General features: G+C 54.8%; 10 protein-coding genes across 10 annotated transcripts; 6 read left to right on the top strand and 4 right to left on the bottom strand.

The window, feature by feature from the left end:
- Positions 1–14: 14 nt before the first annotated feature.
- HMPREF1541_07559 (uncharacterized protein) lies at positions 15–1,025 on the bottom strand (the record flags this gene model as incomplete). The annotated part of the gene is made up of 1 exon (XM_008721883.1): positions 15–1,025. The coding sequence occupies one exon, from the start codon at positions 1,023–1,025 to the stop codon at positions 15–17; it is 1,011 nt and encodes a 336-aa protein (XP_008720105.1).
- A 692-nt stretch (positions 1,026–1,717) lies between these two features.
- Positions 1,718–3,927, top strand: HMPREF1541_07558 (uncharacterized protein; the record flags this gene model as incomplete). Its single annotated transcript, XM_008721882.1, has 5 exons — positions 1,718–1,952; positions 2,194–3,052; positions 3,142–3,224; positions 3,335–3,456; positions 3,577–3,927. The coding sequence occupies 5 exons, from the start codon at positions 1,718–1,720 to the stop codon at positions 3,925–3,927; spliced, it is 1,650 nt and encodes a 549-aa protein (XP_008720104.1).
- Positions 3,928–4,186: 259 nt separating this feature from the next.
- HMPREF1541_07557 (uncharacterized protein) lies at positions 4,187–7,707 on the bottom strand (the record flags this gene model as incomplete). Its single annotated transcript, XM_008721881.1, has 3 exons — positions 4,187–4,247; positions 4,296–7,576; positions 7,630–7,707. 3 exons carry the CDS (start codon positions 7,705–7,707, stop codon positions 4,187–4,189), a joined length of 3,420 nt encoding a protein of 1,139 aa, XP_008720103.1.
- A 356-nt stretch (positions 7,708–8,063) lies between these two features.
- HMPREF1541_07556 (uncharacterized protein) lies at positions 8,064–8,969 on the top strand (the record flags this gene model as incomplete). Its single annotated transcript, XM_008721880.1, has 1 exon — positions 8,064–8,969. One exon carries the CDS (start codon positions 8,064–8,066, stop codon positions 8,967–8,969), a length of 906 nt encoding a protein of 301 aa, XP_008720102.1.
- A 368-nt stretch (positions 8,970–9,337) lies between these two features.
- HMPREF1541_07555 (uncharacterized protein) lies at positions 9,338–12,751 on the bottom strand (the record flags this gene model as incomplete). The annotated part of the gene is made up of 1 exon (XM_008721879.1): positions 9,338–12,751. One exon carries the CDS (start codon positions 12,749–12,751, stop codon positions 9,338–9,340), a length of 3,414 nt encoding a protein of 1,137 aa, XP_008720101.1.
- Positions 12,752–13,058: 307 nt separating this feature from the next.
- Positions 13,059–14,852, top strand: HMPREF1541_07554 (uncharacterized protein; the record flags this gene model as incomplete). The annotated part of the gene is made up of 1 exon (XM_008721878.1): positions 13,059–14,852. The coding sequence occupies one exon, from the start codon at positions 13,059–13,061 to the stop codon at positions 14,850–14,852; it is 1,794 nt and encodes a 597-aa protein (XP_008720100.1).
- A 517-nt stretch (positions 14,853–15,369) lies between these two features.
- HMPREF1541_07553 (protein-L-isoaspartate O-methyltransferase) lies at positions 15,370–16,074 on the top strand (the record flags this gene model as incomplete). The annotated part of the gene is made up of 1 exon (XM_008721877.1): positions 15,370–16,074. One exon carries the CDS (start codon positions 15,370–15,372, stop codon positions 16,072–16,074), a length of 705 nt encoding a protein of 234 aa, XP_008720099.1.
- Positions 16,075–16,525: 451 nt separating this feature from the next.
- HMPREF1541_07552 (uncharacterized protein) lies at positions 16,526–17,455 on the top strand (the record flags this gene model as incomplete). Its single annotated transcript, XM_008721876.1, has 4 exons — positions 16,526–16,922; positions 16,993–17,174; positions 17,222–17,262; positions 17,311–17,455. The coding sequence occupies 4 exons, from the start codon at positions 16,526–16,528 to the stop codon at positions 17,453–17,455; spliced, it is 765 nt and encodes a 254-aa protein (XP_008720098.1).
- A 723-nt stretch (positions 17,456–18,178) lies between these two features.
- Positions 18,179–18,887, bottom strand: HMPREF1541_07551 (uncharacterized protein; the record flags this gene model as incomplete). Its single annotated transcript, XM_008721875.1, has 2 exons — positions 18,179–18,419; positions 18,562–18,887. 2 exons carry the CDS (start codon positions 18,885–18,887, stop codon positions 18,179–18,181), a joined length of 567 nt encoding a protein of 188 aa, XP_008720097.1.
- A 1,046-nt stretch (positions 18,888–19,933) lies between these two features.
- On the top strand, positions 19,934–21,197 carry HMPREF1541_07550 (chlorophyll synthesis pathway protein BchC; the record flags this gene model as incomplete). The annotated part of the gene is made up of 4 exons (XM_008721874.1): positions 19,934–20,485; positions 20,534–20,614; positions 20,662–20,935; positions 20,989–21,197. 4 exons carry the CDS (start codon positions 19,934–19,936, stop codon positions 21,195–21,197), a joined length of 1,116 nt encoding a protein of 371 aa, XP_008720096.1.
- Between the last annotated feature and the right edge of the window lie 659 nt (positions 21,198–21,856).

The following is a 21,856-nucleotide window of genomic DNA, read 5'->3' as shown; positions in this document are numbered from 1 at the left end:
CGCTTCAGTCTCCATCACAGCCTCGCTCTCCCTCCCTCCGCCACACCCTCCCCAAACACCACCTGTCCCCGATCAACGACCACCCTCCCCCCACCCCCTTCCTCCCTCACCACCATCCGAAACACCACCGCCGCCGCTCTATCCCCTCCGTCCCCTCCGACTCCTCTATCGACGCCCTCCCACATCTCCGTCCTAACCACATCCCCCGCAAACACCGGCCTCCTCAACCGACCCTGCACCTCCCTAACCGCCCTTCCCCGCCCCACCGTCTCCACCACGCCCCTCACCCCCACCCCAAAAGTGCACGTCCCCGTCAGCAACGGCCGCGGAAACCCCGCCCGCGCCGCCGTCGCCGGGTCGATGTGCAGCGGGTTCAAGTCGTTGCTGGCCGCGCGGTACAGCGCCGCTTGCGCCACGCTCGTGGCGTGCGTGTGCACCGCGTCGGGAGCCCTGTCTGGCGGGGGCGGGCTATGTGAAGAAGGAGGCGCTGCGGCGGCGCTTTCGCTGGACGACAACGACGACGACGACGGAGGAAGGCCCGTCGTGGGGACGTGAAGTACGATGCTGGTCCATTCCTGCTCGCACAATACTAGCTGCGAACCGTCGTCGGCGGCGGTGGTGGTGATGCGCACGCGGAGCTGCACGCCATTGTTGCGCGCCGGGCGGACGTCCAGCACGTGGGCGTCGTGGCGGAGCGTGCCGGTGTGTGGAAGGGGCCGGTGCAGGCGCAGAGCGTGGGCGGCGTGCAGGTGGTTGTGGGCTTGGAAGTTGGGGAGGAAGGTGGGCATGTCTGCGTGGACAAGCGACATGAGGGCGATGGCGAAGGTGCTGGCGAAGGTGGGGAGCGGGGCGAAGGAAGGGTGGCGCTCGTAGACGTGGGCCAGGTGCGTGGCGGGGGCGCCGAGAGAGAGGTTGTAGGCGATGATGGATTGGGGGTGGATCTGTGTGGTGGATGTCCAGCGGAGGGAGAGGATGTGAGGGAGGGAGAGGGTTGTTGGTGGTTGGGGTGGGTAGGTGGTGCTCATGGTGGAAGGGAGGGATGTGAGGCTGTAGCGAGAGCTAGGAGATCGGGTGTGCGATGTTTGCGTCGTGGACGAGGGGTAGGATGTACTAATTGCTGGCAGGCTACTGTTCGCAGGAGTATACGTGCATTGACAACGTACTTCGGGCGAGGCAAGTCTGCTACGAGTCGCTTGCCCTCATAACACAGTAGAAAGAAGCCTCTACCATCTCCTCTTGATATTTCTACCCAGAGCCTTTCGTTCGTCAGCCGGTACACGCTACGATCTTCCAGCCCACGAGTCAGTCACGCTCTACACTGTCTATGATTGGCGGTAGTCGATCCGACCAGGCGGGGAACCTTCTGGGGAGACTCCACCGTGCTCCACCTGCATAATGTCTGTACCGACGTTCACCTCGGCGCATGCCCCTACTACAAGTACCGGGTACAGGACGAGCTGTTGGCCCCCCCCCAGTGGCCACGCCGAAGTGTTCATGAACATAGCAAGTCCGACCACAGCCTGCACCGAACCGGTCACTGGCCAGATACTCGGCTCATCGAGGCGGACGCATACCAGTATAGTCTGTGGAAAGCGTTCATTGCCTGCTCCTAGCATAAAGCAACTGCAAGCAGCACTGTACGGGTTGGTACTACGCCGGCGAATCTACCAGTCCAATCCGTCTGCCAGTCCTCGACTGTCGCCCAACTCTCACAACCATGCCATGGCTGCACACCGAGACCTACCCTCTACCAGAAGAGGATGTTGTGACGTTCGCATTTGGTGACCCAAGCTATGATCTGGACAAGCCGGTGTACCATGATCTCGACGATGAGTCACGGACATTATCTTACAACCAAGGGCGAGTCCTGGTGCGGAAGTTGGTGGCTGGCTTCCGTGCCGCTGGGCTCAAGAAGGGCGATTGCTTTAGCATTACAGCGTTCAACGATGTGAGTTTTTGGACTTAGGGGGGTCCCCCTTGGTGTCTACGTCTTGCTGATCTGCATGCAGATAATGTATTGGTAGGTACTTGCGGAAGACATTTGCACGCCTGCACAAGGATGTGTTCAACCTATTTCTTGACTGGTCTTCGATACCCAGGAATACCAACAGTGTGCTGACCAGTCGCACAGTAAGCGGAATTCTCTCACAGGACGCCGACATTGGCCAAGCTACTGATCATGTCCTTTCCCAGCAATGCTTTTCCTCGGTGGTATCGGCGCCGGTGGCATCTTTAGCGGAACCAACCCCGCCTACCGCGTCCACGAACTCCGACACCACATCCGCACCGCCCAAGTCAAGCTCCTCTTCGTCGCGCCCGAGCTACTCGACACAGTCCTCCCTGCTACCGACGCAGAAAACATCCCCCGCTCCCAAATCTTCATCTTCGACCCTCGCAACCAGCAGCCCTGCCCTCCCGGCTTCCGGCCCTGGACCTGGCTCCTCCAACACGGCACCAGCGACTGGGACCGCATCACCGACCGCCACACACTGGAGCACACGGAGATCGCCCGCCTCACCACCTCCGGCACGACGGGCCTGCCCAAAACCGCCATGCAGAGCCACTTCAACGCCACTTCGTACCACACGCTCACCTCGACCATCGTACGCGACCGCATCCCCTGGTCCTCGCGCAACCTCTTCCCCTTACCCATGTTCCACGTCGCCACCGTCCCCGCCGTGCACATCTCGCCCTTCCGTACCGGCCACCCCTGCTGGATCATGCGGCGCTTCGAGCTCGAGCCCTTCCTGGCCGCCATCCAGCGCCACCAGATCACCGACCTGGGCATGGTGCCTCCGCTGGTCATCGCCATCATCATGAGCCCCCTGTCCAAGAAATACAGCATGCGCAGCGTGCGCCGCGTGGCTGCCGGCGCCGCACCACTGGATGCCGCGTCGCAGAGGCGGCTGCAGGCCCTGTGTCACCCGGACGCAACGTTCACGCAGGTCTGGGGCATGACGGAGACGACGAGCGCGGTGAGTCTGTTCTACTGGCCGGACAAGGACGAGACGGGGAGCGTGGGAAATCGCTTTTTGCCAGGGGTGGACGTGAAGTAAGTTTTCCCCCATGGCAGGGTCGAAGCCCGGGTAGCGCTGGAGGTTGCGAGAGTATTACAACCATGCTGACGGAAGTCTATCGCAGGCTGATTGACGACGAGGGCAACGACATCACAGCCGACAATGTGCGTGGCGAGTGTTGCGTGAGAGGGCCAACAATCATCAGAGGTGAGTAGACCATATAGCTGTGGCTGGTAGCATCGGCAGCAGCTTCGTCCCTGGATTCACATCCGCATCCGTCCGACTGTACAGGCTGATATCTGTGGGGTGATGTGCAGGATACTTCAACAACGAGCAAGCCAACCGCGACTCCTACGACCACGAAGGCTACTTCAAGACCGGCGACATCCTCTACCGCGACGGCGCGACCAAGCTATGGTACATCGTCGACCGCAAAAAGGTTTGCGTGCCATGATATCCCCCCTTACCCTTTCCACGCCTGTAGCCCCCTCCTCTAATTCGTCCTCCCAAGTCGTGATAGATAAAGTCTCAAACTGACGTGTTCCTGCACCCGAAATAGGAACTCATCAAAGTCCGCGGCTTCCAGGTCGCCCCCCCAGAACTCGAAGGCCTGCTGCTCGACCACCCAGACATCATCGACTGCGCCGTCATCGGCCTCAAGCCCGCAACTCCAAACTCGGACGCCGAACGGCCGCGGGCCTATATCGTGCGGCGACCGGGATCCAACGGCATCACGGAACGAGAGGTCAAGGACATTGTGCGGGAGAATCTGGCGGCGTACAAGCAGTTGACGGGCGGGGTGGTGTTTAGGGACGAGATTCCCAAGAGCGCGAGTGGGAAGATTCTGAAAAGGGTGCTGAGGGAGGAGGCGGAGAGGGAGGAGGGGAGGGAGGGGAGGGCAAGGCTGTGATGCGAACTGAGGGGGAGCTGTTGAATGCGATCGGGGAACAGGAAATCTCGAGTTTCGTCGGATCAAGCTGTGGCATGCACATGGGTGCTTGGGAAAGAGAAACGGCTGCGTAGAAGTCCTTCAGTGTGTTCACGAGCTGATTCCATTTGGCGACAGAGCCGGAACCTAGACTCCCTCTACCGTGCAGCCGGAAGAAATTATGCTCGTCTAGATACATCATTAGTGGTCGTACAGTCATGTCTCGGCACCATGAAGCCACTCAGACAGCCTCAGCCCGCTGGAAACTAAGTCTCTGCTGTCCTCGCTCGGGAGGAGCAACCCTGTTAGATCATTAGTAACAAGTTCCTCAACAGGTGAGGCAAACTTACTCAAAAGCATGAACGTCAGGCGCGGGCTTGATATCGCTTTTGGTACCCGGGCTGATCAGAACATACTGTCGTCCTCGGCTTTGTCTTGCAGCCTCGATGAGAAGGTTGACACTTAAGTTGCGGTTGACTGCGTCCATGAAGACGTCGAATTCGTCCAAGCACCGCACTGGTGAGCCCATGGCTTCCCAAAGCGCGAGCAGCAAGCAGATCTGCGAGAATGACTTTTCGCCGCCGGACAACGTACGCGCGCTTCTGCCAGTGCCATCCCGCCGAGTGATGTCAGGTTCGACGAGAAGGTCTAGCAAGTGCTGCGTATGATCGATGATGAGCTTGCCCCTGAAACCTCGTTCGGAGAGCAGATACATGAACGCCGAGCGTGCGCTTCGGCCAATCTGTTGGCGGAAGAATCTCCAGCGACGCATGCGTTCATGCACGGACGCCTTCAGAGTATCCTGCAGCGTAACCATGCCTTCAAGATCTTCTTTGCTTTGACGGAACTGCTGGAGAGCGTCGGCGGCCTGGCGTTCGATTTCCTCGGGGTCGCCACCCACTCTTTCATTCGCAGCAGTCACCTGCTCCAGCAGACGTTCCCACTTCTTGTCCAGGGTTTTGGCTGTTTCTCCCTCAGGAATGGGAACTCTCTCGCTACCACTGGCGCGGGCTTGCTCGGTATCCTTGCGAATATCTTCGTCGGCTGTTGCGAGTTGTTGAATATAAGTCTGCAACTCCCTTTCAGCATCCTCGATCTTGTTCAAACTCCAGTTCTTCTGAGCAAGCGCATCACTTTTTGATTGATCAGCCCTGCGCCACTCGCTTTTGGCTTTATCAGCGTTTGCTTGTGCCTCCTTCAGACGGTCTTCCATGGCCGTGAGCTCTTGCTGTGCTGCTTCGTTTGCCTTCCTGTCTCTATCCTCTGCGACAACGGCATCGCCGAAGAGTGCTGACTTCGTTGCGACAGCCTTTCTAGCCTCTTCGAGAGCCTGCCTCAGGGCATCAAGAGCTCCACCGGCGACGTTGTCCTGCTCAGTTTCCGATTGCTTGTCCTCGACTTTTTGATCGGCTTCTTGCTTGGCGACTCTGAGTCTCCCCACCTCTTCGTTGTATTCTTTCAGCGCTCTCACCGCAGCGTTATACTCATGTTTGCAGCTTTGTACCTCACTCTTGAGATGCGTCAAGCGGTGCTCCTCATCAGAAACATATTGCTGGTGTAAGCGAACCTGTTCATCGAGGTTGCTGTTCAGCCGTAGGGGTCCAACAAATTCGTCAACGGGATCTTGAGCTGGTCTGCCTTGACGATAGAACAAGCGGAAGCCTCTGCTGGGATTGTTGTGTGCTAGCGTAAAGCAATTCAGAACGTTACGAGGCCGCTGGTTTGGGTCCCTAATGTTCATGATGCGGCAAGCTTCGTCAAAATTTTCTTCCAGTACTGCGGTCTCAATGCTGTGCTGCATGATCAGGACGTTGCGTACCAGAAAATTATCGATTTCCAGGGCTCGCATAATGGTCAGGAACTCATCATCGGGTTCCTTGGCCCGCACATCTAGTTCGTATGAGGGTGGCATAAAGAGCGTGCCATCGACTCTATATTTGCGTTGGAGCTCGTGAAGGATGTCTTGGTCGTGCTTGTTGGTAACAATGAAACTGTTCGGAGTTTTTCCAAAGACCTTTTCAAGCACCCTGGCCCAGTTTTGATGCTTCAGCTTGATGTGTTTACCAATGGGTCCAATGGGACGATTGCGAAATCTGGTCTCCTTGCCGATGGCTCGAAGGAGTTCAGGCATGCGTTCGTGAAACTTGCGGCCTTGGTCGTTCTCACTGCTGCGTATGTTTTGTAGCTCAGCCTTGCGATCCGTGAGACGTTTCTGTTGGGTCTTGAATTCCTCCTCGGCGGCATGAACTTTCTCTTTTGCTGTATCGCAGGCTGCAGTGTATTGCTGTCTGCTAGCTGCACGAGTTTCGTAGGCGGTATTAGCTTGTTCAGCAGCCGTCCTCAAGTCGTCGAGCTCGCGCAGGCGTCTAGCCCGGCCACCACCGTCTACTTCAGTAAGACGAGCCTCCTCGTTGAGAATTTCCTCTTCCTTGCGCTGGACAGCTCTACGAGCACTGTTGAGCTCGTCTTTCACCAATCGTGATTCGGCACGCGCTGTTGCGTGAGTATCTTTGGTCTCTTTGACCTTTTCTGCCGCCCCGTTTCTATCAGATCGTGCTTCTTCGATCTTTGGTAGCTCTGCATCGTACTCTTGCTTCCTCTGCTGGACGAGTTCCTCGGCTTGATCATAAGCTTCACCAAGCCGTTCTGCATTCTGACGTTCAACGTCGATTTTGCCTCTGTTCTCGTCAAGCGCGTCGGAGACTCTTTGCCGATGGACTTCAAGGTCCACTACTTGCGCCCAGATGCATTGATGTCGGAGAACTGCCAGACGCTCTCGGGTGCCATCTAGTTTCCGTGACTCTTTCAGCTTGCGATCAGCTAGCTGCCATCGACGTTTCTTCTCGGCAAGGTCCTCCTGGCCTTGTGTTATTTTCGGAGTCATGTTGTCGATATTCTCCTCGATGATCTTGTAGTCCTGGTCCAGTTGTTCGAGTAAGACGCCCTTAAGAAAGAACTTGTACTTTGCAGAAGCGTTGGACGACGCTATGAATGATCGAGCCATGTCCTGCGAGAGAACATTCAGAGGATTCTCCATCTGAAGGCAGAAATGATCGAGAATCTCCTCTAGATCGCCCTTTTTAGTAGACATGACTCTCCCATCTACATTGCGGATTTTGAAACTTGAGCTGCCCGAGCTGGTGAAGTTCCTTTCAACTGCGATAGTATTGCCGTATTCGTCATTCCGGAAGGCATTCTGGCCTTGGTTCTTTAGATAACAGGTGACGCTGGCGCTGTTGGCACCATGACGAACAAAGTCTTTCAACGATGAGCCACGGCCGGTTCCAGAAGCCTTGCCACCCAGGCATATGACAATTGCAGTCAGGATAGCGCTCTTGCCGCTTCCATTCTTGCCACACATAAAGTTGATCAGTGGTGAGAGTTTCCACTTCTCGTTTTTGTGGCACATGAAGTTGACAACGTGCACAGCCTCGAGGATGCCGTATTCAGCGGGTTCATTGTCTTCCGGACGGATGCGATCAACCTGCTGAGTGGCTTCGGGGGTCCCGTTAGCATTATCCTCATCGGAATCGATATCGGACGGAGGAGTCGTAGCAGGCGACTGCCGGTCTCCATCAGTCGGAGGCGATGACGGAATGGCCGAGCCTGTGCTGCCGCGTCTGCGCTTGCGCTGTAGAGTAGTCAGCTCCCGCAGAGAACAGCGAAAACATCAGGCAGACATACCGCAGACGAGTGCGAACTAGAGTCATGGTCCTCGCTGTCACTGTCCGCGAAAGGGCCAGGACGCTTGGCGCGAGACATCGCGCCAGGTGGAGCGCCCAGCTGGTTAGCACGCGGAGTCCGAGGGTTGTGTGGATGTACAGTTGTGTATACTCAGGCAAGCAACTGAGCAAGAGCGATGTTACGAAGTTGCGAAACTTTCAGCCTTATAGGAACGCGGTGACGTGACGAGGCTCAAGCGCGTCCATGAGACCCACTTCTTTTTCCCCGGCTCCCCGAGCTTCGGTGCAAATATTCCGGAACTGCCTCCATCAAAGGTGCAGGCAATGCATGAACTGATACCACCAGCCCCCATATCAGAGACATAGTCATAGACGTGGCGAGCCGACCGACAGCACTAACATCCTTGATTGTCTCAGCAGTCTGCAGAATCCGCCATGGCGGCCAACACCGTTGCCGCCGACCAACAGGCGAAGTCCAAACCCAGCGCTACACGGTCTATCATAGCAGGCATGACTGCCGGCGCAATTGAGATCTCCATAACATACCCTTTCGAGTTCGCAAAGACACGTTCGCAGTTGAATCGCCGGCTACCTGACTCTAAGAAACTACCATGGCCTCGGTTTCCTTCCCGAGAATGGTACGCCGGATGCACAACGCTGATTATTGGCAACTCGATAAAAGCCGGTGTCCGTTTCGTCGCTTTCGACTTCTACAAGAGCCTCCTAGCAGATGCAGACGGCAAGATTTCCGGACCAAGAACAGTGGTGGCTGGATTTGGCGCCGGCATAACAGAGTCATTACTTGCTGTGACGCCATTCGAGAGTATAAAGACACAGCTCATCGATGATCGAAAGAGGGCGCAGCCAAGGATGCGAGGATTTCTTCATGGCAGTGGTGTGATAGCGCGGGAAAAAGGCATCAGGGGATTTTTTCAGGGTTTCGTTCCCACAACGGCGAGGCAAGCCGCGAATAGTGCTGTTCGCTTCAGCACCTATACGAGTATCAAGCAGTTTGCGGAAGGATATGTTGCTCCTGGAGAGAAACTCGGCTCCATAAGCACCTTCGCCATTGGAAGCATGGCTGGCCTGGTGACGGTCTATGCTACGATGCCACTGGACACTATCAAAACGAGGATGCAGAGTCTGGAGGCCAAGCGGCTCTACAAAAACAGCTTCGCGTGCGCCACCAACATTTTCAAGAACGAGGGTGTCTTGGTCTTTTGGTCAGGCGCGTTACCCAGACTGGGCCGACTTTCGCTAAGCGGCGGAATTGTCTTCACCATGTACGAGAAGACGATGGAGCTGTTTGACAAGGTTGATCCAGATCGGAAGATCATATGATCCAATATGTTTCGATTGCTAGCAACGCCGATCGTCGAGCCAAAGGCAATCCCACATTGCGGGCGATTCAAGGGTCGTGACGAAGAATGCACGAGCCACAATAAGACCAGATTCTGAAAGATCCAGCTACGATCAAAGAGGCCGCATATCACTCCGACGAAGACCAGCGGGCCCAGAAAGTCTTGCCCGTTTCCGATCCTGACTTGGATCCAAGCATAAGCCCCGTTTCAGGACAGGTGTACCATATGCAATATGCTGGACAAAATCAAAAGCAAGCCTAGGCTTGTAACCGAGGCCATTGATAGCAATAGACATATATTGATCAGAGAGAGCTTCAAGGCGCCATCCGGACACCTCTGCGAGCTCATTTATGTCTGTACCTTGATCTCCTTGACCAAGCCTTCCCCTATGATCTCCATCTCCTTCAGAATGCCCATCTTGTTGAACTCGCACATCTCCTTCCCATCATCATCATCCTCAGCAACTTTGTCGCTGATCGGCACGCTCGACCAACCCAATCTGACCCTCCATTCTCTCCGCCCCTGCACGCCCGGCCGCCAAACCCCGGCGAGAATTTTCCCACCGTCGCCGCTCGCGCCATAGAAGAACAGCGCCGTGTTCCCAAACGCCGCTTCGAGATCCGCCAAGAAGTCTTCCACAGGATCAAAACCGACTACATCGACGTCCGTCTCCGCCGCAACCTCCAGATTCCGATACTTCTCCTTCCCCTTGCGCCTTACCACAGCCGCACCCTTCACAGCTTCCTTGTCCAACATCACCAAAAAGTCGTACTCCTCGAATGGGCTCACAAACAGCGTCTTTCCCACTTCTAGCGACAGTCCCGCCGCAGTCTGCCCACCCACCACCTCCAAACAAGCTCCAGCCAGCGCCGCCACCCTCGCCGCCACAACTTTCTCGACTCTTCCCCCAGCCGTCCACGCCACACCCGTCTCATCCACATTACTGCCCACAAACCAGCTCACCTGGTTCATCTGCGGATCCAGCTTCCGCCACGCCGCGAAGCGGGCGCGCAGCTCCGCCGTCTGCTCCGCGCCCATTTCCTGGCCCACGCTCAGATCCACGATCAAGGGGCTGACCGCCCAGTCCCACGTGCTGAGGAACCACAGGCACCGCAGGAAGGCGGTGGTCGGCGAAGCGGGTGTCGCCCAGGGAGCCGGGTGCACGAAAATGTGCGCGGCGATGAGCTCGAGGATCTCTTCGGGGACGTGGCGGGATAGGAGGTGTGAGGAGGTCCATTTCTTTAGGAGGCGAATTGTGGGGGACAGGGCGGGGAAGCGAGTGAGGAGGGTGCGGAAGGCTGTCGTGTGCCTGGGGGACGCGAGGAAGTCGCGTTTGTGAGCCGCGAGTGCTGATGTTAGAGAGTCGCGGATCGCGCCGTGGAGGGAGTCGTCGGAGAGGGCGGTCTGTAGGAGATGGAGTTCGCGGTCGTGGTGAATGCGGAGGCGGAAGATGAGTGGTGCGAGCGTTGGAGCCGGGGATGGGTAGATGAGGTCGAGGTAGGCGGTGTTGAAATGGCCAGTGGTGGCAGTGGAGGTGTGTTCGAGGCCAACGCGTGTAGTGAGGGTTGTGTCTGCTGTTGAGAGTGCATCGCCAAGTTTGAGGAGGAAGGCAATCTTGGTGTGCTGAATCGCGGGGAGCGAGTCGGGCCAACGACCTGAAGAGTCGAATTGAATGAGGATGGAGATTGGCGTGGCGGTGGAGGGCGAAAGAGGCGGCGCCAAGGTAGTGGAGCGGAGCGCTGATGATGCTGCAGACACCGAACGGATTGGGAGGGGAAGATCGGATAGTGAATGGAGTGTCGATGTGAGGGCCTGAAATTTTTGGTTGATAAGCGTGAAAGCATCCTTTGCTGAGACCGCGGTGACCGGCAGAACATTCTCATCAAGTCTGCTACTTCCTGTTGCAACTAACTTCGGATCGGCAGAGAAATGCCTTTGCAGTAAATGTCGAATAATCTGGAGAGTCACTGGCTCGGATGAATCCCATACAAGGCTCTCGGTTATACTACCGTCCTTGAAGCGTCGCAGCTCAGACTTGGACCCCCAGAATTGCTGGAACTCTGTCGCCGCTGCCTGATCCTCTGCTGAGGGGCCGTGGTCCACAAGGCGAGACACTGTATCCGGATTCACCAAGAGCCTTACTTGAAAGGATGTAGCCCTCGCCTTTGGGGACGGGGTACTAATCTTCCAAGTAACTGGGAAAGGTCGCTGGATGTCCAGCAGTGTAACTCGATCACCCAAGCCGCGCTTCAGTACTCTGAAGAGCTTGTTCACAGCATCATTCTGGGTAGGAGCGTTGGAATGTGAGCCAATGTCCATGGTGTGGATTTCATCAAATTGAAGGCACGGGTCCGCATATCGACGGATGAACGTCGAGTCGAAGCTGTCCTCCTGTTTCGAATTGACGGTTGTCAATGACAGCTGAGCGCAATGCCGCAAATGCTGATAGGAAGCACCTGTCATCTTGAACAAGACATTCACGCCTGTCTTTCCGTCGTAAAGCATCGGGACCTCAGATTGCGCAATATCAAGGGTATCGCTTCGCAGCAGCCACGGCTCGGTGAGCTCGCGTGTGGCGAGTACCTGAACCATGGCTTTGAAGAGTTGCAGACTGCTGTACCTCTCAGAGAACAACGGCTGGCCACGAGGACCTCCTGTCTGTAGTAGCAAGGCGCACATGATCGACCACTCCCACCAACCGAATCCGCCTTGGGCCAAATTCGTGCCGAAGCCTCGTTGAGCAAGCCATAGCTGACCCAGTTTGCTCGCATCGGGTACTGCAGGACAACGACTGGTCGCCGCTGCTACTAAGTCGTCGTAGTAGTTTTGAGACGCTTGTCTTTGGAGACAGCTGTTGTAGAATGGTGTAGGAAGTGCATCGCCCGAAGCAGGTTGCTGTGTAGACCTCACACAGTTCTTGTTCGGGAGGGTTTTGACTGCCTGGAAGGCATCTTGAGGAAATTCAACGCTGATAAAATAGCGTGTGGTCCGAGACTTCGTCGCCTTGACATTCTGCGTGAGGATGACGGCAGGGACGAGATCCAATCCATCCAAGCACTCATACTGCAAGGTAAAGTCGGATCGCAGTGCTTCGCTGAGCCCTCCTGCAATTCGAGCAAGGTAAAAGGCTCGCTTATGGAAGGCCCTCAGATTCAGGTAGTCCTTCTCCTGCAACAGCGAAGCAGGCATCTGTACCCCTATAACGACCTCCTCGGAACCTTTGATACTCATGCGTTTCACAGTTCGACTTCGCGTGGTAATAGCAGCAGGAACAGCGTATTCGTACTTAACATTTGAATCCTTGCTCGGTCTTGGTGACGGAAACGGAATGGCGACCTTGCCATGCTCGAGAGCGTACTTCTCGGCTTCAACTAGATTGAACGGGCCTTGCTGAGGAAGGGCTTTGATTGCTCGAACGACCACCTCTGTGACTTTGGTGATCTTGGGATGCCGTAGATCGTAGTTTGGCGTGTTCTCTGCCAACAATTCACTGATTTGCGCAGTGAGCAGAGAGCCGGCCGCAGCGCCTCCAGCAGGAAGCGCAGCAGAGGGCCGCTGGGTGCGTCTTCGAGTATGTTGCTGCAACTTTGATGGTGCAGACGTTTCGGGAACCTCGTCTCCTGACTCATCCCCGCCTGAATGCTCACTTGAAGAGGTGTTCCCATTCAAAACAGCGAATCTGTCATGTTTGATTTCATCATCTGAACTGTGGCTTAATTTCCGCCGTTTGGGCGCAGACGAAGTATGACTTTTGCGCGACATTGTCGGATCAGAGTCGAACGAACCGCTCTCAGACTATCAATGTTGACACCGACATGAAGTTGATTGTGAAACCCACAAACATTTGGATGATCCTTGCACAGTATTCTCGAGCCTCCAGCAGCTTTGAGTTTGGTAAAGATCAAAAAATCATGTCGGCTCGGAGAAACTCGTCAGCCGGGTATCCACTGCGGTCGTGCGCGCCATTCCCGATCTCGGCGCGCTAGAAGGCTGAGGAAGGCGTAACATTAGGGGGAAAAGTATGACTCCTCCATGTCAGATATCAGGACAATAATAACGCGATACCACCATGTTAGCTGCAGTAGGTGCTCCAGTCCCTAACGATCCTCACGCGGTCAGCGTGTCATTGCCGTCATGGAAGGCCAATGTGGGCTACGAGGAGGGCGAGGAATGGGTTTTGTCGAAGATGAAGACTGGCTATCCACGATTCTTTATACATCTGACCATCCAGGAGCTCGCAAGGGAAATTGTCAATAAATATGGCAAAGGAGACGAGGCGGTCATGCTGTTCCCTTCGCCGGCCACGGCCAAGCGCTGTCAGAGATTCTTTTATGATCAAGCCAAGGATATCCCAATCACTGCTGTGCGACTACTGAATCTGGAGCCCAAGATGAGCAGCAACGAACATGATACAGTGCTATCAGGAGTCTACTGCGTTTTCTTTCCGAAAGAGCACTTTGGTGTCGCTAAGCAGGTCTGGCAGCACACCGGAGATGGTGTCTCCAGTCGACGTGGAGAATTCTGTCTCAAGGCTTTGAGAGATGGATTCCTGCAACCGGTCGCTGCGCCAGGAAGAATACGTTCCGACAGTCTTTACACGAAAGGACCCAGAAGGTATCAGCGTGGTGGTTCTCAAAACAACATTAACTTCCTAGTAAATCCGCCAGAGACGCCGTCCAACGGACCAATTCCTGAAGACAGGGACTACTCCACCTTCGTCGAGGAGCGGTTCGGCCGAAACCTGAACATGCAGCTTGCTGAAAAGGCCAAGATAGCCATCCGACGAAGGATTGCCGGATGTCTCACAGAAGATTCGGAACTAGAAGTGGCACTTGGAAAGCCTTCCCGAAGTTCGGACGGTAGACTCTCGGGTCTCACTGAGGATCACGTTTTCCTGTACCCGACAGGCATGTCAGCGATCTTCAACACTCACCGGATCCTCCTCGCACATGCACAGGCTAACGATCAGGAGCCGCGAAGAAGTGTTTGCTACGGCTTTCCGTACATCGATACTTTGAAGATTCTCCAGAAGTGGGGAGCTGGTTGTCAGTTCTACGGCTTTGGCTCCTCTGAAGATCTCGATGACCTCGAACAGCGTCTGCAGAACGGAGAACGGTTCATGGCTCTTTTCACCGAGTTCCCCTCCAATCCTCTTCTCAAATCGCCTGACCTCAAGCGTATCCGCCAGCTTGCAGACCAGTATGACTTCGCCGTCGTGGTTGACGAAACTGTTGGCAATCTCATCAATATCAACGTCCTTCCTTATGCCGATGTCGTGGTCAGCAGTCTAACCAAAGTCTTCAGTGGCGAGACCAACGTTATGGGTGGCAGTGGTATTCTCAATCCGCGGAGTAAGATGTACCAGACCCTTCGCAAGACCATCGACAAAGAGTACGAAGACAACTACTGGGCCGAGGATGCGGTTTTCATGGAACGCAACTCCCGAGACTTCGTGTCCCGGATCGAGCGTGTCAATGTTAACTCAGAAGCCGTTGCTTCCATTCTCAAGGACGACGTCAACGTCAAAGCGGTGTACTATCCCAAGTACAGCCCTACCAAGCCCAACTATGATGCTTGCCGCAATGCAAATGGGGGATACGGTGGCTTGCTGAGTGTCATCTTCCTCCGCCACGAACAAGCTGTGGCATTCTTTGACGCACTCGAGGTTCAGAAGGGGCCCAGTCTCGGAACCAATTTCACCCTCGCTTGTCCATATACAGTTCTGGCACACTATGGCGAGTTGGATTGGACGGCGAGTTGGGGTGTCGAAGCGGATTTGGTACGTATATCTATTGGTCTTGAGGAGACATCGGAATTGGTGGGCGAGGTTAAGAGCGCGCTTGCAGCTGCTGGTCGTGTATGAGCTTGTGTGAAGGGGAAGACTTGAGATGGATATCCTTAGCCATGGCGTTAGTGGTTGCTGACGATGAAAATTTGTATGGCCTAGTCAAGGGCATCGATAAGAGTTCGGTTGTTATCCACTTTCACTTTCGTGAACTTCCGCCGTGGCATTCTCCAGGTACCGCGAACCATGCATTTAACGCTATCCGGGCGGCGTTGGTGGCGGACTGGCAGCCCCGCGCTCCTTCCCCGCCTTGTCGGATATCGCATCCGATGACTTCAATCAACCGTAATGTTTCCAACACCTCGTGCAGCTTACCCTTGAAGAAATTGCATATCACGCATCCACTCACATCACGAGCAAACGCTGCCGTATAACTTATAAGACTAACTACTACTCCTGTCAGATTCCAACGTCGCACCGTTGTATGCACTTCCCCCGACGCACCCTCCCACGGACCATCCTGCTCGCAAGCACCCTCCTTCTCGGGACTCTCACGTACAACCACCTCTCTCCCCACATCAGCAGCACACCCAAGATGGCTGCCTGGCGGTGCTCCGGGCGCACCAACACCGAGCTGATCCAGAATCTATACAAGGGCCATCTCATCACATCGTCACGGGTGCGCGATGCCATGTCCAGCGTCGATCGCGCGCACTACGCCCCTCACTCTCCTTATGAAGACTCGCCACAGGGAATTGGCTTCTCGGCCACAATATCTGCGCCACATATGCATGCTTCTGCTGCGGAATCGTTACTAGGCTTTATGCCGGAAAACAAGGGTGCGAGAGTGCTCGACGTGGGGTGTGGCTCGGGTTACCTCACACATGTGCTGGCGAATGTGGTGTGCGGGGGCGATGGCACAGGAGATGGTAAGGTGGTAGGTATTGACCATATCAAGGGTCTCACAGATATGAGTCTGAAGAACATGCGTAAGAGTGAGGAGGGACGGCGGCTACTGGATTCTGGCAAGGTGGAATTCGTGACGGGAGACGGGAGAAAAGGGTATGCGGCTGCAGGGCCCTACGATGCTATTCATGTGGGTGCTGCGGCGCTTGAGTTGCATCAGGAGCTGGTAGATCAGCTCAAGAGTCCGGGGCGTATGTTCATTCCCGTGGAGGATAAGGGCGGCTGGGGGAGCCAGTGGATTTGGGTGGTGGACAAAGATGAGAACGGAAAGGTCAAGAAGGAGAAGACAATGGGTGTTCGGTATGTGCCATTGACAGATGCACCAAAGACCTGACAACAGACTATTTCTCCAGAGGGAGCCACAGAAAGGCGGAAGCGGACTTTAGGTTGGTCGACTTCACAGGCAGTGAGATTTTAGCTAGCCGGCGTGCGTACTTTCAATTCTTTGCCCATATTACAGTGACAGAAGCGATATTTGGGCTCCTGACGAACTTACACTACCAGCGATAGGTGGTCAGCAGAATCAGCTCGAGACAGGAGGTACACTCCTTAGAATCAGACCCTGCCAAAGTCCAGCCGCGACACAGATCGATCTGGCTTCACTATCGGTCAATTGCGGATGCACCTGCTCAGGGGAGCAGTGACATGAAGGAGTTACCAACAACAACAGGCAGTCATGATTGAAGTCTCTTTGCTCTTGCTTCATCTAGCTCCTTCGTTTTGCCATTACCTTCCTGCGCTTTGGCTCCTGATCGGCCAACAAATCGACGAGCGAAGTACCCAAGATGGCGTCGACGGCCTTAATCAGCAGCTTCGCCCTGGTCCTGCTCTTGCTTTGTGCGCTGTTCGAGGTATCTGTGGCCTTCCCAACCGAACCTTTGGGCAACCTTACGGATGTCCCCACCCACCCCCTGACGAAGCGAGGATGCAAGTTCAACACCGAGACTGCACAATGGGAATGCGACACTGACTTCCCCACGACCTCTCAGCTGATCTCCCAGATGCAAGACGAGCCTGGCGGCTTGGCCACGAAGGACAAATTTGTCGCGTTCTACAGCAACCTCAACGATCCAAGTCTCGCGCCCGGTAAAGATCCCAGTCTGTCATGGGTTGTCGGCTGGCTGGACGCCAATGGCTTTGCGGGAAAGTACTACTGGTGGGGAAAGTGCGTCAATCAGTACTGTGAGTCTCATCGCATCTTCGAGGAACACGGCATGTTTGGCGAGACTGCCTGATCTGACATTGTACGCAGGGCTCAACGCGCAGTCGGCATTCATTCGCGAGAACGCCCAAAAGTACAAGGACAAATGGGGAGCAGATGCGCTTTCCACATTCGAGAAGTGCTTCTTTCAGTCAATGGCCCTAGCATCCCAGCAGCCAGAGTCGATCGTGCTCACACCCAGCGACAAAGGATGGAAGGACGACTCGCTATGGGTGAGCGGTTCATCGGATTACTGGCAACGCGCTGACCATCTCATCAGGCAGCCATTGAATTTCCTACACTCACCAGAAATAACAACGTGTGAGCATTTCCGCACACCCACGTTTGATGTCAGCTGACATTGAACAGCAAGAGAATCTGGAGAGTGGACCCCCGACCACCGAAAGATAGAGGCGACGAGGAAGGCTGCGCGCCTGACAAACCTCAACTGATCTGGGACCGAGCAAGGGATAAGGTGAAGAAGCTGCCATGGGTCTGTCCTTTCGCCGACTAGAGCGGGATCTGAACTGGAGTCGGTCGCTTAGGGCGGCTTGAGAAGTGCAGCGTGATGGCTTGGACGTCTCATCAGGCAGATCCTTTCCAATGACTTGAAGCACCATGACAATGTTGGTACTTTAGATCTGTTCCTTCCCATTTGTTACCTGACCTGGACAAGTTCTCCAGTTGCGCATGACCTACAAGCAACGTCTGTCTGCCACGCTCCGTGTACGGGTACTCACGGCATCAGGACAACAACTATATCCACCAAAATCTACACACATTACCATTCCCGGTCATGATGCTCTCTCTCAACCGCTCTGCATCGGATACACTCCAATTTATTCACTGAACTTCCGAAGTAACCTAGATGCTCGTGCATTGGAAGAAGCGAGGCTTGTCATGATAGAGGTTGGCATTGGCGTTTGGCGTCGGACGTGCCGAGACATTCACTGCCTGAGAAGTCTTGGCATCAGGCGCAGTGTCCTTGGGTAATCTATGTAGAGAGCATAATGCATCATGCTGCTGGCCGCTGCTACCACTGATGCCACCGCTACTGCTGCGGGATTATCTTTGAGGAACGCAAGACAAGCATGATTTAATTTGAATAACCCCAACTGTGTGGACAGACAAATGTGCCAATTCAAAGGACTTTTTTGCCTTTCAATCGTCAATTGGTATCGTTTTTTTACATTTCATTTATCGAAATCGTGTTTCCACTCCGGCTCAAATCAGAATCTCAGTACCACAACCCCTGATTCGGCTCCACGCCCTTCTCGGCACAGTGCTCCTCGTACATGCGCCAGAACGAAAACCCGTCCATGATCTCGCGCAGCGTGTTGTCGTCGTTGTAGAACTCGATGGAGCCCATGACGTCGAAAATCACCTGGCTGCCGGCGCCCATGTACAGCGTGTGGATGGTGCCCGGGGTTTCGGTCACGTAGTCGCCGGCCTTGCCCGTCCAGTCGTATTCATGGTATCTGGCGGGAAAGATGCCAATGTCAGTTCAAAGGAGAGGGTGAAGGGGGGAAAGGTGGGGCTTCGTTGTTGAGGAGGGAGTGGGGGGGGGGGTGGGTCGTGTTTCGGAACCCAAGGCGAAAAGGAGAAAAAGAGTAGACTCACCCCCAGTTACCCTTGATGGTGTAGGCCTTGACCTGGCCGCGATGGCGGTGCTTGCCGAGCTCGGCGTGCGGCTCCGTCTTGAGCGCGATCACGTAAGTGCCAGAGCGGTTCTCGAAGCGGTAGGGCTTGACGTAGATGGAGCCGGTCCAATGGTACCAGTCGGTGTCCTTTTCGGCGTCGATGTACATGTCTTGAGCGCCGAGCTTGTTGGCGATCTTGTCTTCCTTCAGCTCGTTGGCCTTGACGCGGTCGACGGCCCCGTTGCCGTTGGCGGCCTTGCTGTAGGGTGCCTGGGGCTGTGTTTCGGTGTCGACGCCAGGAGCCATGTTGAGTTGGGTGGAATTGTGAGTCTGGAGGCGGTTTTAGATTGGCTATTGACCGGGCAGGTATTTGTGTGAATCTGAGGATTAAATGTTCAGCAGCAGGGCTTCCTAGCAGACCTTATAGATGAGCTGTCGGGTGGCGAACGCAGCGGTATTACCGGGATCGACCATTACACAGGGTCTGACTCGAAGGGCATCGCCCTGAAGTCCCGAGAATCGGTCATGGTGGTCTCGAACTTTGGATCGGAGCGATATCGCGATTCTCCTACTATGGCATCTCGAAACTCAAGGACACGACGCATGCAGGGATCGAAATGGCCGTGACGGGCGACTCTAGTTCATTGAGCAAACCCACGAGACTCATCGTCTGAGAGAAGAGGGATCCTCGGTTCTGGACCATTGGATTGGCTTGTTCATTGCGGGGAAGCTCCTCAACCTGGGGTGCCGATCCGCAGCTCCAGCAAAGTCTCGTCTATCGTCACCAATCAGCAATGGACACTTTGAATGCTTGCTTATGGCTGACCTATGGTTCGAGAGCTGGAGAGGAAGTCAGGGTTACGGTCGCAGCAAGAAACTTTGGCTGCGTAAGACTGTGGACGTAGTAGAGTCGGCTTTGAATTTGATCGGCAGTCGAGCCCACAACCTGCTCCAGATCGCGCACTGTGAGCTCACTTGGAGCGGAAACAGGATGCAGATCGGATTGTACGGCAATGAGGGCAGCTGATCGAGAGTCCATGCCTGCAACCGGCGTCCACAGTTTTCTGGCTTTGTCCCATCGGGACGGCTGATCGGAGTCCAAATGCAGCCGGGTATGCAGTTTGCAGGAAGCCAATGTGCTTGTCTGGATCGCATACGTAGCGTATTGCGGAGAGACACGAGGGATCGGTTTGGCAGGGGCATGAGAATAAGCCGTAGAATATATCCCGAGAACCCCAGGCAGCGCGACCTATACAATGCCTATATGGTAAGCAACCACTCGATCTGCGCTGAGAGCAGGTAGTTTCTGAGAGAGGAAAATATATAGCCAAAATACTCGACTATCATTGTCGATGGGTTCAGACACGATGATGAAAGCGGCGAGATTTCACGCCGCCAAGGACGTACGCATAGATGAGATCCCTATACCAAAGACCAAGCCGGGTTACGTTCGCATCAAGCCCGAATACTGTGGGATATGCGGCTCGGATCTGCACGAATATGAGGATGGCCCTCATATCATTCCTCAGCCTGGGACCAAACATCCGTTGACGGGCGAGGGCCCTCCAGTTGTGCTTGGCCACGAATTCAGCGGAGTGATTGATGAGATTGGGACGGGCGTGGCAGGCCTTAAGAAAGGGCAACGGGCAGCCATCCAGCCCATCATCTTTGATGAGGACTGCCTGAACTGCGGTCAAGGTCTACCCAATTGCTGTGCCCAATTCGGCTTCATCGGGCTGTCTGGAGGAGCGGGAGGCATGAGCGAGTATGCCTGCGTCCCAGCCAGTGCGGTCAAGCCGCTCCCGGACGACTTTCCGCTCGATATTGGTGCACTGGTCGAGCCACTTGCCGTTGGATGGCATGCTGTTGCTGTGTCACCCTATAAGGATGGAGATAGCGTACTGGTAGGTCTTTCGATCTCGTGACTGAAGCCTGGAATGACTCTTCCGCAGGTATTGGGAGGCGGACCAATTGGACTGGCCGTAGTATTTGCTCTGTGCGGCAAAGGTTGCCAGAACATCATCGTCTCCGAGGTAAACGGTCCTTGCAGTGGTTGTTTGGTGGCTGACTTTCTTGACAGGTATCGAGACAAAGACGAACATTCGCGAAAGAATTTGGCGCACATCATGTCATTGACCCTTCCTCGCAGGACGCTGTCAGTGAGGTCAAGAAGTTGACCAAGGGTTATGGTGCTGACGTTGGCTTCGATGCCGCCGGTGTCCAGGTTGCAGTTGACTATGCAATCAAAGCTGTCCGAGCTCGTGGGACCCTGGTCAATATCGCGTTGTGGGGCGCAAAGCGCGTGGCCCTGGACATGATGGATATGTTGTTCGGAGAGCGGAAGTATCAGGCGGGTAAACCTTCGAAGAAGCAATCCTTAGAATGGCTTGATGCTAAGCTGATTTAGTGGTCACTTACACGGCAGGTGATTTTGAGGCGGTCATTGACGCGATTGCGACAGGAAAACTTCAACCCAAAGGCATGATTACCAAAGTACTAGCTGTGGATCAGGTGGATGAAGGCTTCAAAGCTCTCGTCGAAGACAAAGACAATCAGGTCAAGATCTTGGTTCACGTTGGCAAATTGAGAGAAGCTGCTGCTAACGGGACAATGTGAGACAGGAGCGAGAGCGCCCACTGTCGTGATGAGAATGAGATCTTGCGAAGAGAATCCAGATCTACAAGGTCCGGCTGTGTGGTCCTCGCCAAAGTACTATCAATGTCTATTGGTGAACTTACCGAATTCAACCTGCAGAGCGAGCCACGAAACAATTCCTCTTCAGAAATGTAGTTGACGCAATGTTCCAGAGCACTTTATGCGGCGCGTTGTCGCCACGACACCCCAAGAGACTACTGTCTTCTTCGTGGCAATATGAGTTGGGCGTGTGTGCTTAAGTTCTCTCCCGGCCTGAAGACCTACTATTCCAGGCACAACAGCTCCCAGACAAACATTGGAATGCTGAAATGGGAATATGTTGCCCGTTAGCTGTTTCTCTATGGCATTGGGTGGTGGTATAAGACGGCAACGGACGCATTGTCGTCGCGTTCGATAGCCTGTTCGAGCGTGTGTGAATTACAACATCGAATAATGAACCCGTACCGAAATTTCCGCATGTAGGGTCGTATTGAGTCATCTACTCAGCCCCAAGAATGAAGCCTGTTCTGCATGACTCGTATCGAGAGAGCTGCATTTGATGACATGTCAATCGAGTAGGCCCCTTTCTCCTTCCTCTCGTCTCATTCATTGATCGCTCCGGCGACGAGCAGAGAGGCATG

Source organism: Cyphellophora europaea (genome assembly GCF_000365145.1).
Source record: "Cyphellophora europaea CBS 101466 unplaced genomic scaffold supercont1.7, whole genome shotgun sequence".
NCBI classification, from domain to species: Eukaryota; Fungi; Ascomycota; class Eurotiomycetes; order Chaetothyriales; family Cyphellophoraceae; genus Cyphellophora; species Cyphellophora europaea.
Note: the sequence above shows the minus strand (reverse complement) of the source record. Positions and strands in the feature narration are given on the sequence as shown.